This window comes from Anopheles moucheti, chromosome X (genome assembly GCF_943734755.1).
Source record: "Anopheles moucheti chromosome X, idAnoMoucSN_F20_07, whole genome shotgun sequence".
NCBI lineage: Eukaryota > Metazoa > Arthropoda > Insecta > Diptera > Culicidae > Anopheles > Anopheles moucheti.
Window position 1 is genome coordinate 17142256 of NC_069142.1, and position 14263 is coordinate 17156518.

General features: G+C 39.3%; 1 protein-coding gene across 1 annotated transcript; it reads right to left on the reverse strand.

Annotated features, from left to right (window-relative positions):
* Positions 1 to 10262: 10262 nt before the first annotated feature.
* LOC128307257 (uncharacterized) lies at positions 10263 to 11523 on the reverse strand. The gene is made up of 4 exons (XM_053045018.1): positions 11516 to 11523; positions 11380 to 11453; positions 10820 to 11297; positions 10263 to 10599 (listed from the first exon to the last, which is right to left on the reverse strand). Exons 1-4 carry the CDS (start codon positions 11521 to 11523, stop codon positions 10263 to 10265), a joined length of 897 nt encoding a protein of 298 aa, XP_052900978.1.
* Between the last annotated feature and the right edge of the window lie 2740 nt (positions 11524 to 14263).

A 14263-nucleotide genomic window follows, 5' to 3' on the forward strand; every position in this document is an offset into this window, starting at 1 on the left:
ATGGCTTTCGGAATCCTGAGCGGACGGTTCCGGGTTTTAAGAAAGCCGATTGAGGTCCGAGAACAAAATGCAAAAAAAGTTGTAATGGCTGCAATATATTTGCATAACTTCATTCGTAGAGATGCAAATGTGCGAAGCCAAGACGCTAGACGATTTAATACTAACCAAGACGAATGGAATATACGAAACCTTAACTCGAATAGAAATCGCTCCGGAAACGAAATGCTGCAAATTCGGATGCACATTGCTGACTTCCTTCTAACCCATTAAACCCATTAAAATGTACTTTTACTATCTACCTTTCTAAACTATTGTGACATTATGACATTGTGACATTAACAAATTTGACAACAGACAATAACAGACAATTAATGTTTTTTTTATTGGCTTAACGCATCATACGGTTATATCAAAATTGCAATCGGATTGCAATACAATAAATTCTAACCTAGACCTTCACCTAGAAAATATATATATACTTACGGTATCCATGGTTTGCCCACATGCTGTGGTAGCATCCAAAAATCTCATGGCTTCGTAAGCAAACCACGTCGGGCGATAAATTTGATGAGCTCCTGAAAATAATACATGAAGATGACATCATTAACTATATAAATATATTTGTTATTTAGACATACCAGAACCAGTAACCAGACTCTTATTGTACGCCGACTTGCACTTTCGGTATGCTGACGCGAGCGATTCCCACTTCTTCTTTAGCGAGTCGACCGTATGCCCCATACGTCGCGACAGATAGCACCAATCGTCGTGTCGTTTGTTTGTATTTTTGTAGTTAGCATCCCGGCGGTCCCACAATGCAGTTTGCCGGAACATCATGTCGATGAACAGCAATGTCTGCTCTTCGCTCATGTGAATCGTCTGAAAGAAAGTGTTAATACAGTTATTAAGACTATTTATGGTAAGTTTTAATATGTCGAGCGGGACTGGGAGACTGCAAAGAAACCTATGCGTATGGTGCAAGCGGTGAAGCTCTTCATTCCGAACTATGCTCCATGATACGCTACCCTTATTCGAGGTGGTTTTTAACAAAAAGTTGTGTTTCGAAATCTACCCAGCCAGCTAAAAGGGTATACAAAAAGAATCAATCGTATACCCGTATGAAAGCTGAACAACGCCACGGCACTGAACAAATTGCACGGTTTCTTGCGCGAGTAGCTTTCGCTGTTCTTTCGCATCAGAATAACGACAAAGCAAAACTTACCTTTTGCTTGATTTTCTGCATATTTATCGAATCTAAAAAAAAAGAAAAATGATTACAAACCGTTTTGCTATTGCTATTGCTTTGTATTTACCCATATTCTTGTTGTAATTCTGTAATTTTTCGCAAACAAACTCAGAACAAAAACCAAATAAAACCCAAAGTAAAACAGTAAACACCAAAGAGCAGAATGTAAACAATAATCAAATGTCAGAAAACGCGCTACCGCGGAAACGCACCGTTGTTGAACATGGACAAGTCTGCGGAACCGTTCACAACCGCGGAGAATGACAGCCTGCCGCGGAGATTGACAGCCGACCGCGGCGAGGTGGCATACAAGTTATACGCGTTTTCCGCGGTACCGCGGCGGCCGCGGCCCGTGTGGAGGAGGCCTTAGACCTGTAGGTTGCGGTGTCTTTAAAAGCTTTGTTTGGTGGCTTTAATTCATCTGGTGAAAATGTTGCACTTCTTTTGTTGGTGGATAAAAATTCATTTGTTTCACTTTCAATTGAGCTATCATCTTCGTATTCTATTTCAATATCCGAGTTAATTTTGGGTGACTTTTTGGTATTGTTTATGTCAGTTGGTATTTGAATAGGGATTTGTTCAGTAACAGCTTTTGTTAGAGCTTCTACTTGTTTTCCAAGACTTTCTATAGTTGCAGTTAATTGTTCAATGATTTTATCCTTAGCATCAAAACTTTGCGCTTCAATTATTCTTTGTTGAACAATACTGTTCATTTCATTTGGTTTTTCCAGTGCGAAAAGTGCTCGTGCTTCTTTAAATGTGCAGCTTTTGTTAATTTTAATTTTGATTATTTTGATTATTATTATTATATATTCAGGTACCCTAACTGCGTTCATAGTAGCTACGAATGTATTTGTTGGGATTGATGTACCGTTAACCCTTTTGGTGAATCTGTACAAATCGGTTACGTTATCTCCTTCAAGGTGTTTCAAAATATCTTCGTTTTTTCTGCTAGCACGTTAGGCAAAATGAGCAACGAACTTTACGCTGTTCAAGGTTGGGTGTGGTTCAATAACGACTTCATCACCATTAATCAATTTTGTGATTTTCTGTAGTTTTTGGAAAGTTGTTGCGGACCGTGTTTCTATGAGTACCTTTTCACCAACCGAATCAAGAGGTCGCCCTGATTCAATTTTGCCGGTTTTTAAGATAAGAAATCTCTTTTCTCCATATTCGCTGTCTTTGTCCATCCATTGGGGAATTGTTCTCCCTTTGTATTCCCCATTTGATAAGGGGGGGAAACAGGCTAGGCCCACCGGAGGCCTAGCCATTGTCAATGCCTATCTCGTGTTAGATCTCGTGCAGGAGTCAAAAGATGGAACACCCCCAGGGTACCGATCAGAAAGGCACTAAAAAGAAAAACCTTTTTCCCCAAAAAGGCACCGCGTCGTCACGGTGAAGCAACGCCCCTCCTCACTCGTGATGATCAGCCCCCCCCCCCCCCCCCCCCCCCCCCGGCCACGTAAGGTCACCAGAAAAACCTTGCGTTCCCAAATGAACCTAGATCCTTACCCACCCTGACAGAGATTCTTCAATCTCTGCTGCAATCCCTTCATCTCCCGCAACACCTAGCGGGTCTGATTCCCTTGGCGATTCCTTTCCTCAGAGGAATGGTTAGAGAGTGGCTAAATCAATGGCCAGGACTTAGTATGGTGATACGCCTGGACGAGTTATGTCTTCCAATGGCTATCATACTTCAGTGGAACTGCAGAAGTTTTATTGGAAAAATTGATCAATTTAAACTTTTGGGGCAACACAATTGCAATGCATTCGCCCTAAGTGAAACTTGGCTCTCACCCGTAACACATTTAACCTTCCCGTGATATAATATCATACGACAAGATCGATTTGAACCAGCTAGCGATAGGCGTGGTGGGGGAGTATCAATTGGTATTCGAAGTAGTCACAGCTTCAGCAGAATACCGCTCCCCACACCCGAGGTAATGGAATATGTCGCAATCCAGGCAAAGCTAGGCGATCTTGACGTTGCCATTGCGTTAATCTATATCCCCCCGGGAGCCAACTTGGACCCTGAGGAGATCAAAAAGGATCTTGAAACCCTGATAGCGGTTTTAGTTTTAGTTCCTGTGAGTTTCTGGAGACCGTGTGCAAAACAGTGAAGCGTGCGTGGTGGGTAAGGTGGAAAGGTAAAGTGGTAAGACCTCACAGCATCGATAGGAGAGAATTAACTTAAACGCACCCGAGCAAGATAGAATACAATCCCAGATTGGGCAACGGTTCTTTTTCCGCTAATAGGGATAGCGTGTCGAACGGATTCACGCTTGGGGTCGCCTTCAAAACATCAGCGTACGAACCCCTTGCACTATGTATAACGGATCTTTTGTGCTCCGCCTGTCTTCTCCGATAGACAGGACAGGACGCAACCTCATGCCATTCCTGTTTACAGTGAATGCATTTTTCGACCGATTTAATGCACTCTGCGGTAGAGTACGCTCCTTTGCATTTACTGTACTTCACTGCGTTTGAGCAGTAAGGAGCTGAATGCCCAATCTGACTGCATTTGGTGCAGTTTGCCACCTTTGTCACAAAAGGTCGACGAATTGACACGCGAAGTCCCTCAAAGTAGAGGGAATTCGGTAGAGATGTGCCTTCGAAGGTGATACGGAGCGAGGAAGTCTCACGATACACCTTCTTTCCGTCGACCAAGCTTGAAGCGTAAAGCTTCTTCACCTCGAGGATCTTGACCCGAGGAATTGATTGGTGCAAAAATGCCCCCTCTCCGTACTTTAGGATGTCCTCTAGAGGGCTTTCAAAGTCATCTACAACACCGATGACTTCCACCAATCCACCGGGTATATAAACCCGATAATCCTCCGTATAGGCCGGATCAGCCGCAATGGCATTAGCTTGCATCCGGTCCTTCGCGGAAACCCTAATCTTATTAGGACGCAGCCGAAGTACGTCTAGAACTCCTGGATATTTCTTAAAAATCGTTGCCATGATCGATCTTGCATCCAGGGGTTTATTTCTGGGAATGAAGAAAACATCATGCACCCCTTTGAAAGAAGCAGGATACGCCCTGCTTCTTGGCTTCGCATCTACTGGGCTTATCGGCTTGCGCGAAGAGGAAGCCTGTTCCGCCAATAGGGATTTCTTCTTCGCAAGAATCCCTGGATCAGAACTTTTGCGCTTCACTGTAATGAAGAAGCACTCATCAGATCCGTCCATCGGCTCCACCTCCATGGCGGAGCTTGACCGCGTGGGTTGTCCAATCAGACAGAAAGGAAGAGCACGGTAAAAAGAAACAACTTACCGGGTCAGGACAGGTGTAGGGAAGTGAGAAAGCGCTCAGAGCATAGAGCGTACGCACTTTACTGAGCGGGCGCTCAGCTTACCTACACTTACAACACTAGACGATACAACTAAGCTACCACAGTTACGCACAGATCGCTTCGCTATCGTACTAAACACTTTCATAACACGCGCTGCGTGTAGCTGGGGTCAATGCCATTTGGGATTATCAATTCTCGTGGTTAGAGAATTTAATATAATTGAATTTAACTAGCATTATCTTTTGATCAGCTGGAGTAATTTCTTTTAATAGGTTTACTGAATATATATGAATATAATACTATATATATATATATATGAATATAATACTATATATATATATATATATATATATATATATATATATATATATATATATATATATATATATATATATATATATATATATATATATATATATATATATATATATATATATATATATATATATATATATATATATATATATATATATATATATATATATATATATATATATATTTGCAGATTCTCAGATGATCCATTGTATATTTATACAAGAGATGTAGCAGTTTTAATATCAGTTCAGTTCAGTTCAGTTCAGTTCAGTTTTATTTACTTGTTAAGAATTACATGTAATTAATTCTACAACAATTACAATTACAATTACATTACATGAATTACATGTTGCATGTTAGGAATTACAAATTCAGTTTTAGATTTCAATATTGGTTTGGGCTTTTCCTTTGCACAATATATTGGTTTTAACTAACTATACTTCATGACATGTCATGTACCAGCTTTACGCTTATCTTTTGAATTTCAATACCGCAGGGGAAACTCAGAAAAAAAACCCTGGTCACATTGACTAGCTTATAACTAAATCTTATTTTAATTTGTTATGAGGAAGGAATGTAACCTAAAGCCCTAATACTAAACTTAATTCTTGGGCGCTTAACTTATTCTATTTACATTTGTACAGGTTATTTACTACTCGGCGTCGGCTAGTCGCGCAATTTGGTTTATATTTATCCAATAGAAATTCTGCGTGTATTATAATTCTCATCATATTAGTTCTTTTGTGTATGTCATTAGTGCTATGCCAGAAGGGTAAGTTTAGTATTTGTTTTATTAATTTGTTTTGAAACACTTGTAACCTTTTCAAATGCGTTTTAGCGCTGTCTGCCCAAACGGGGAACGCGTGTAGCAATATTGATCGAAGAATAGATTTGTAGAGAAGGAGCTTATTTTTTAAATTCAGTTTAGATTTTCTATTTGTGAAGCAGTACAAGGATCTTGAGGCCTTTATGGCATTTTGTATTCTGCTTTCAATGTGGTTTTTAAAGGTTAGTCGTTTATCTAGTACTACCCCTAAATATTTTACTTTTTTTGCCATTCGACTTCTTGATTTTTTATTTTTACTTTGCCGATCGGGAGTTTTCTTTGGGTAGTGCAGCGTGAAAAATAAATCGCTTCGGTTTTATTTTCGTTGATTTTAAGTTTCCAGTCTTTACAATACTTTGAGTATTCCGATAGTCCCTTGTTAAGATGTTTTATTATTGTTTTGGGAAACTTGGCCGAAGAACCTATGGCAAAATCATCAGCAAATGCATATTTTTTGACAGCTTTCATTTTTGTTAAGTCAGATGTAAATATATTAAACAGTATAGGCGACAGTACACTTCCCTGCGGAAGGCCTGCGGGTGGATTAAATGGAACGGAGGAATGATTGTTTATGAAAACAGAACATGATCTTTTCAAAAAGGATGATATTAATTGTATATGGCTGAGGGGGGGGGGGGGGGGGGGGGGGCAGGGGGGAAATTAAATGATATTAGTTTGAACAACAACCCCTCATGCCAGACTGTGTCGAATGCTTTTTCCAAGTCTAGTAAAACTAGTCCAGTTGACTTTTTCATTTCTCTCTGCCTTTTAATTGTGTTAACAAGTCTATTTAGTAGGTGGCCCAGTTTGGAACCCGAATTGATAGTTTGGTAGAATATTGTGGATTCATGTGATTTTTTATATGTTCATGAATCAGGGAATCATGTGATTTTTTATATCTTCTGCAATATTTTTTTCAAATAGATTACCTAAACAACTTAGTAGGCTTATTGGTCTATAGTTTTTTGGGTCGTTTGCATCTTTGATAGGTTTAGGGATTGGTATTATTTTAGCTTTAGCCCAATCCACTGGAAAATATTTAAGTTTAATACATGCATTTAAAATAAATGAAACATAAACTATTGCCTATTTAGGTAACTTTTTTAAGCATATGTTATTAATGTTATCAATACCCACTGATTTCCTTGATTTGAGTTTGTTAACAAGTTTGATGAGTCGTTTCGGTTTGATAAGCTTTACATCTAGGTTACTTGACTGTGAATGAAAGTTGTAAAATTTATCGACTGTTTCCCTTACAATAGATTCTTTGGGACTTTTTGATGTTAACGTGGTCTTGTTTGCATTTTCAAAGTGATTTTTCAGAGCATTGCATTTTTCACGATTGGTTAGCAGTGACACTCCATTTAGTTTTAATGGGGGTATACTTCCCCGATCACCTTTCATTAATTTAACAAATCTCCATATCCTTATATTGTCTGGTGATTTGTTTATATTTTCGAGGTTATTCGACCATGCGTTGTTTCTGGCTAACGATATTTCTTGTTTTATTTCTCTTGTCTTGTTACACCTTGTTTTTAATAGCGTATTCCATCTATTTCTTTGCCATCTTTGTCTTAGTAGATTTCTCTATTAGATTTTGTTAAATGTATTAGCTGGTATAATAAGTTGATACTGGTCACGCTTAGTCAGTGGAATGAATTTGCTGTGAGCGATGCAAGTAGTTTTGAAAAGTACGCTATCATAATATTGATTTGATTTTCATTTGTTATTTTTGATAGGTCCAAGTTTTGCGCATAAATATTTTTGGAAATATATTTTTGATAACCAGCCCAGTTGGCGAGGGAGTAGTTTGGGGTACCATTGTTACAATGAATATTTAGGTTAGATATGGAAATTTCAAAAATTACTGCTAGGTGATCGGTTGTGGATTCGGTTATTATACAAGGCGTTGTTCCCGATCCACAATCCCGGTCCACCGAAATGGACCGAGGAAAAAAACTACAATGCGGGCCTCCAAAAGCCTTGAACAAATTAAGTAGCAGTAACCTGTCGATTGCTACTAGCAATACTTATGAGCTCTTGAGCGACAACGAAGAGTTTCCGCTTTCCTGGACCACCACAAGACAAGCTGCACCAAAAGCTGAAAGAATACCACCAATCGTCGTTACCGATACATCAGTAGGTGATGTACACTGAAAAATAACGTCAGCTGGTGTAGTACACTACACCACTAACGCTACGAGAAAAGGTATCGTAGTGCATTCAACAAACGCTATAGATTTCCGTAAAATAGTAAATGAGCTCACAAAAACACATACACACTTCTACACACATCAACTGGAAGAGGAAAAAACGACAAAAATAGTGCTCTTTGGCCTGCCAGACTATCCCGAGGAAGAAATAAAAGCAGCACTTAAAGAAGTAAAAGTGAAGCCTGTTTCAATCAAAAAGCTTCACATCAAAAAGAAAAAATTTGACGACCAGATGCTGTATCTCCTACATTTCGCAAAGGGTTCTATAACCTTCAACGAACTCAAAAACATTCGTGCAGCGTATCATCATCGTGTTTATTTCGAACACTTCAAATCATCCAGCGGACCGATGCAGTGTAAAAATTGCCAACATTACGGGCACGGTGATGCCAATTGCTATCGATCACCAGTGTGTGTAAAATGTTCTGGGACGCACACGTCTAAAAATTGCCCGCTTAGCCAGTCAGCCACCAGTCCAGATGGGAGAATAGCGCAAGCTAAGTTACGTGCAAACTGCGGAGACCACCACACTGCCAGTTTCCAGGGTTGTCCAACTCGTATGAATATAGTAAATGCTAAACAGACGATAAAGAAAGATAAAGAATTCAAAATGAATGAGAATAATTTCCCATCCTTACCCAACACTCCTAAGCCGGTAAGACACCCGTTAAACTACATTAGTGCGTTTAACTCCAATAAAAGCACTCCTAAACCGGATATAAACATAATTCTGAACGAAATACGACAGATAGTAGAAGACGTTTTCACCCAATTAAGTGAATGCCGCAACAAAAAAGATTTGATATCTGTCATCGTGCAGATATTAGCTAAATATTGCTTCTCAAATGTCAACTGAAGATAATGTAAAAGTATTGTATTGGAATGCCAATGGCATTGCAAGCAAAAGTAATGAACTTTTCAATTTCCAATCAATTCCATGGATTCCAATCAATTCCATGTAGCTGCTGTTACAAATGAAACGTTATGAAACGTTCTTAAAAAATAACATTAAGTTTTCTCATTGCAAACTTCGACATGGTGAAGCAAGTAATTGTTGCAGATGCATTACATTTATTAGATTTAGGAATGAGCAAACGAACAGTAGTCAGCCTAATGGAAGGAAGATTTGGTATTAAAAAAAACTAACTCCCATACAAATTAATAATGCGTCTGCAATGTTGACATAAAACATAAAATTACCTTCTGAGATACATAGAAAGTTCCGATCTCTTCGTGAATATAAACACTGGAAAGGTTCATAATATTCCTCAAAGACATAATGGATGAGGAAAAATACCAACACTTTATGCTGTTATTTTGTAGCATTACAATGTTTTCAACTGAAATTTACAAAGCGCATTGGCCATTAGCGAACACCTTGCTCTAACTTTATGTTCAGCAATATGCCAATATATATGGTCCAGAGTTTGTATCGAGCAACGTACACAATCTATTGCATATTTTTAAAGACGTTCAACAATATGGTTCACTTTGCAGCATATCATCATATCCCTTTGAAAACCATTTACAATACTTGAAACGTTCATTGCGCAATGGTTGGAAATGTTTAGAGCAGACTATTAACAGATTGTCCGAAAGGGACGTTAATTGTACTCGTCAAACTAATGCAATCCAAAATTATCCTTCCCTTCAATACAAAGCTGGAAACGTTGCATGTTCGAGAAGCCTTTCTTTTAAAAAATGGTGAACGTAACGAATGGTTTTTGACTAAATGCGGTAAAGTTTGTCAATATATAAGGGCACATCAAGAAGAATCCAACATTACAATCGTTGCCAAGAAGCTATCGCGAACTATCGATCATTTTGCTTATCCTTTTCATTCAAATTTTCTTCACATACATCGTGGAAATTTCAGCAATGTTGAACAAACAAACTTGAATCTTACTTTTGAGGACATTAAATGTAAATTAGTGATGATTCCTCTCTCTCAAGAAAATGATTTTTGTTTTGTTCCCTTGATACATACGCTAGTAGAATAATATGTGATAGATTGTAACACAATTTATTTTTAATAAAAAGAAACATAAACGAAACCGGTAGGTTCTGGTTGTTTTTGTTTAATTCACTATATATCATTGCTATAGTATTACATTGAGTTTACATTCTGTTTGAACATTAAGAAAAAATGACTATCAAGTAATTTATTTTGAATGTAACTTTAACTAACCTAGTTTAACACTAAAATTGTTAATAAGGAAACTTTCGTACGAGAAATAAAATTATGATAAAACATTTGATTTATTATAAATATGAAAAGTAAATAAAAAATATGAATATGGATACTATAAAAAAAAATATAAATATGAAAAGTATTGCAAAAAACATTCCTTAACACTTAAACTTAAACCCTACATTTGTCGGTGTCGATGGTGGGAGGATTTCACTTTGCCTAGAAGATGCAGCCTTTGGCCAGCATGTTTCAGTTTATTTTGGAAGAATTGTTTAATTTTTTGTTGTGTTGGAGTCACTCCGTGGAACGTTCCGATGTGTTTAAATAAAGCTAAAATATTTACATATGTACACAAGGGTATCTTATTATTTGGATGTCCGATAACCGTCCAGCTCATCTCCGTCACAAATGTCCTTCCGAATAATAGATCCATTGCCGCATGTAACCTCTCTTCGGAATTATCAGTTGGGAGTTGGCATTCCAAATAATCGTGTAGGTTTTGCTTATATGGGGTACTATTCTATCTCTTTTCGGTATTGGAATGAGAGTCGAAGGATAGATGTTGTTCGCTTAATGGTCACTTGCATACTGACTTATTTATTACATCAGGGTTAATCGTTAGTAGTAGTGTTACTGTGTAGTGCTGTTGTAACAGGCGCGGTGCGTGCGTACGATGTGTGTGCGTAAGACGTATGAAGAAGAGTGTACACGTCTTCGCCACACTTATAATCCAGCATTCCAAGCTGTTGTTCAAATTCATCCAAGTTTTCTTTGGTGTTAATGGCTTCCCATTGGAATGTAGATGTTGGTACCAATCCCGACCGAGGAGAAAGCTTGTCTAAAATTAAATCCAATTTGGCTTTAATGATGCTTTGATTTTTCTCCAAAGCACTCATCTTTTTGTTGCAATCGTTCTCATGGTCCTGTTGTCGTTGTTCAATGTGATTTAATTTTTCCATTACTGCGTCTATTTTTTGATTTAATGAGTCCATTTCTATATGTGATGTACTGCCAATAGAACTGTGTAGTTTGGATGTTGATGCCATAGGTAACCGTTTGATGTTTGCGGGAAGACGGAGAGGTACATTGCGGTTGTGTCGTTGCGAAATGGAATCGGAAAAACTATTTTCTATATAGTCGTCATCGCATATATTGGATTCTCCAAATATTTGTGAAACTAAGTTTGTATGTAGCTTCGGTTGTGGGTTAGGAGCTGAAAAACAATAACCAAAACAAAATAAAATATGTGTACCGTTCCAAAATTTAATCAGACGGGATTTCATTATTTGATTTACCTGCACTTTGAGGCTTTGCAGATAAAACATATTTTCCATTATTCATTTTTAGCAATACAACTTTGCTTTGTGTGCTGTAAAAATGGAATAGAGAGCATGTGGACTGTTGTCTTACATTAATGTGGGCTATACATACTTTTCCATGGTAGCTTTTATTGGTCTTCTATTGCACTGTCAACAACACTACCGTATGGACCAACCGGATCGAGGGATGCGTTTTCCACTGATGATGTAAGTAATAAGTTCGAATCTCAATTAGCTAAATACGAATGAAGTTAACACAACACTAACAAATAAAGATGTTGCGGCTCAACCAATACCATGAACGGAATGTGAGCGGGGAAAAAGAAGAAAAAAAACCCTTGTTTTGGCAATCAAGATACATACATCGTCTAGAAATATATATGTATACCTCATGCGTACGCCATGACAGTTGGTCCGATGAGGTGTTATTAAGACGTCTTTGCGCGGTCTTTACGGGGACGAAAAGACCGCGCAAAGACGTCTTTTCATGTGACGTTTTGGAGCATGGGCACTGCTTTGCTATTCGCTTTGTTCTCGTTCGTTACACTTTTCTCGTGTAGTGTGTAGTGATGTGTGGTAAAGGTGCTCTGCGATGCACTCGTTTTAAACTGGTCTAGTTTGTTCACTTATTTTCGTTGTCACAAATAGTTTCTGTGCACTAAACGGCTGAGTATACTAGTATCTGCGTATCACTGTATACATTGTATCACTGTACACTGTGTTGTTTTTTTTTTTTTATTTAACGGAAGAACGGCCAGGCCGTATATCTTATAGACTACGCTTAATATCTAGTAGTTCACAAATAAGGGTGGGACATTTACTTCTCTCACCATTGCGATGCACCTTATCCCGGGTGAACTCGGTAGGAATATCGGTTATTTTGGAGTCCCTCTTGTCCTCCGTTTTCGGTGGGCTTTCGTATTACTCCAACATTCAGACAGGCCGTCTGCGGCGTCCTTTAGTCGGAGGTGACTTTGATGATCGGCATCGTGACCATCTTGCCAGTCTTTGGAGCCTTTGATTCGCTGTCGTCCGTGTGGGCTGTCGTCTCGGACGTTTTTGGCATACCAGACTGCGTCATGGTAGCGTCTGTCCCAACCTACATAGGTGCGACTGTCCAAGCTTCCCCAATGTATCCTCGACAACAGCAATAGAACATATAACAGTAAGGACAACAGAAACGAGGGACAAACATCTGTAACAAGGACTAAACAAAAGGAAGAACAAATAAGAACAAACGATAGTGCGTACTACCTACAGGATGGGGAAGGGGAGGGAATCATAGGGTGATTCCGATCTCTTTGGCGAAGTCGAACAAAATCCGTGCGTACTCGTAGTCCTTCTGACCCAGAATGTCGCGAATTGGCACAGCAGCGGATCTTCCTGATGCCCGAACGGCTGCTAGAAGACCGGGTCTTGCGGCATCGAATTCACCACATGACCAGAGGATGTGGTCGATGTCATGGAATCCAACACTACAGCTACAAACCTTGGAGTCGGACATACCTATACGTTGAAGGTGCGCATTCATTGCATAATGGTTCGACATAAGTCTAGACATCATACGAATGAACGCACGACCTACCGGGAGCCTGTGAAACCAAGGACGCAGAGATACCTGTGGTGAGATTGAATACAAGAACCTCCCGAGCTCATCGTCATCCCACATGCTCTGCCAGCGAACCATGCAAAGCTGTTGTGGGGTGCGAAGAAACTCGTGAGGGGGAATCGACCTCTCAAAAAAGTTGCTCTCAGAGGCACCTCGTTTGGCCAAAAGATCTGCCTTTTCATTTCCGGGGATACCGCAGTGAGCAGGCAACCAGATAAGCGATATTCGAAACGCTTTGTTGTACAGAGAGCTTAGTATATCCAAGATTTTTCGGATAAAGTAATCAGAGCTCTTTATAGCCTCAATGGATTTCAGTGCTTCGACAGCGCTGAGGCTGTCTGTGAATATAAAATACTGATCCGGAGGACTCGCACTTATAAGTAATAGGGCGTAAAAAATAGCAGCCAGCTCAGCTACATAGATTGAGCATGGCTGTCTAAGTTTGCGGAAGATTTCGGTGCATGTGTTAAATACACCAAAACCCGTGCCCACCTCCGAAGAGGATCCATCAGTGAAATACTGGTTCTTATAGGGTTGGCCATACTTGTCCACAAAAATGCTGGGAATTGTCCTCCAGCGAAGTTCATTTGGAATGTTCTTCGTTTCCTCCCTCATCGAGGTGTCGATTACTAGAAGGGAATTGTAGGACTCCGGTAAACTGGCGCAGTTAATTGCTCTTGTGGCGCTAGGGTTTGCCTGTAAAGATACAAAATCACGATATACATCCATGATTTTGCATTTAGAACCTGCCTCTTGTAGCGATTTGAAATTATCAATCACTAGAGGGTTAGATACTGTGGAACGTAGTAAAAGGCGAAGCGATAGCTGCAAAAATCTCAGTTTCAGCGGCATCACTCCGGACATCACTTCTAAGGACATTGTATGAGTGGACTTCATACTGCCCAGCGCAATTCTAAGACAATGATATTGAATACGTTCTAGTTTTATGATATGCGACTTGGCTGCCCAATGGAAGCAGATGCATCCGTATTCCAAGACGGATAAGATCGTTGTCTTGTACAGCCGCAGGAGATCTAATGGGTGTGCACCCCACCAGAAGCCTGTGACTGTTCGGAGGAAGTTGATTCTTTTGGCACACTTAATTGCCAGTTGATCTACATGTGACCTCCACACATTTTTACTATCAAACCAAACACATAGGTATCTAAAAGTTTGGGCAATCGTGATCTTTTTTCCATATAAAAATATGTCAAAATTAGGTTTGTACACGTTGGCAAGCCTATTTTTCGG

Excerpts from the sequence above, each read along its gene's own strand:
- LOC128307257 (XM_053045018.1), bottom strand. Across the intron at positions 11,298-11,379 it reads TGCAAAGCCTCAAAGTGCAG|CTCCTAACCCACAACCGAAG; the intron begins GTAAATCAAATA and ends ATTGTTTTTCAG. Across the intron at positions 10,600-10,819 it reads TTTGAACAACAGCTTGGAAT|TACCCCATATAAGCAAAACC; the intron begins GCTGGATTATAA and ends GAGATAGAATAG.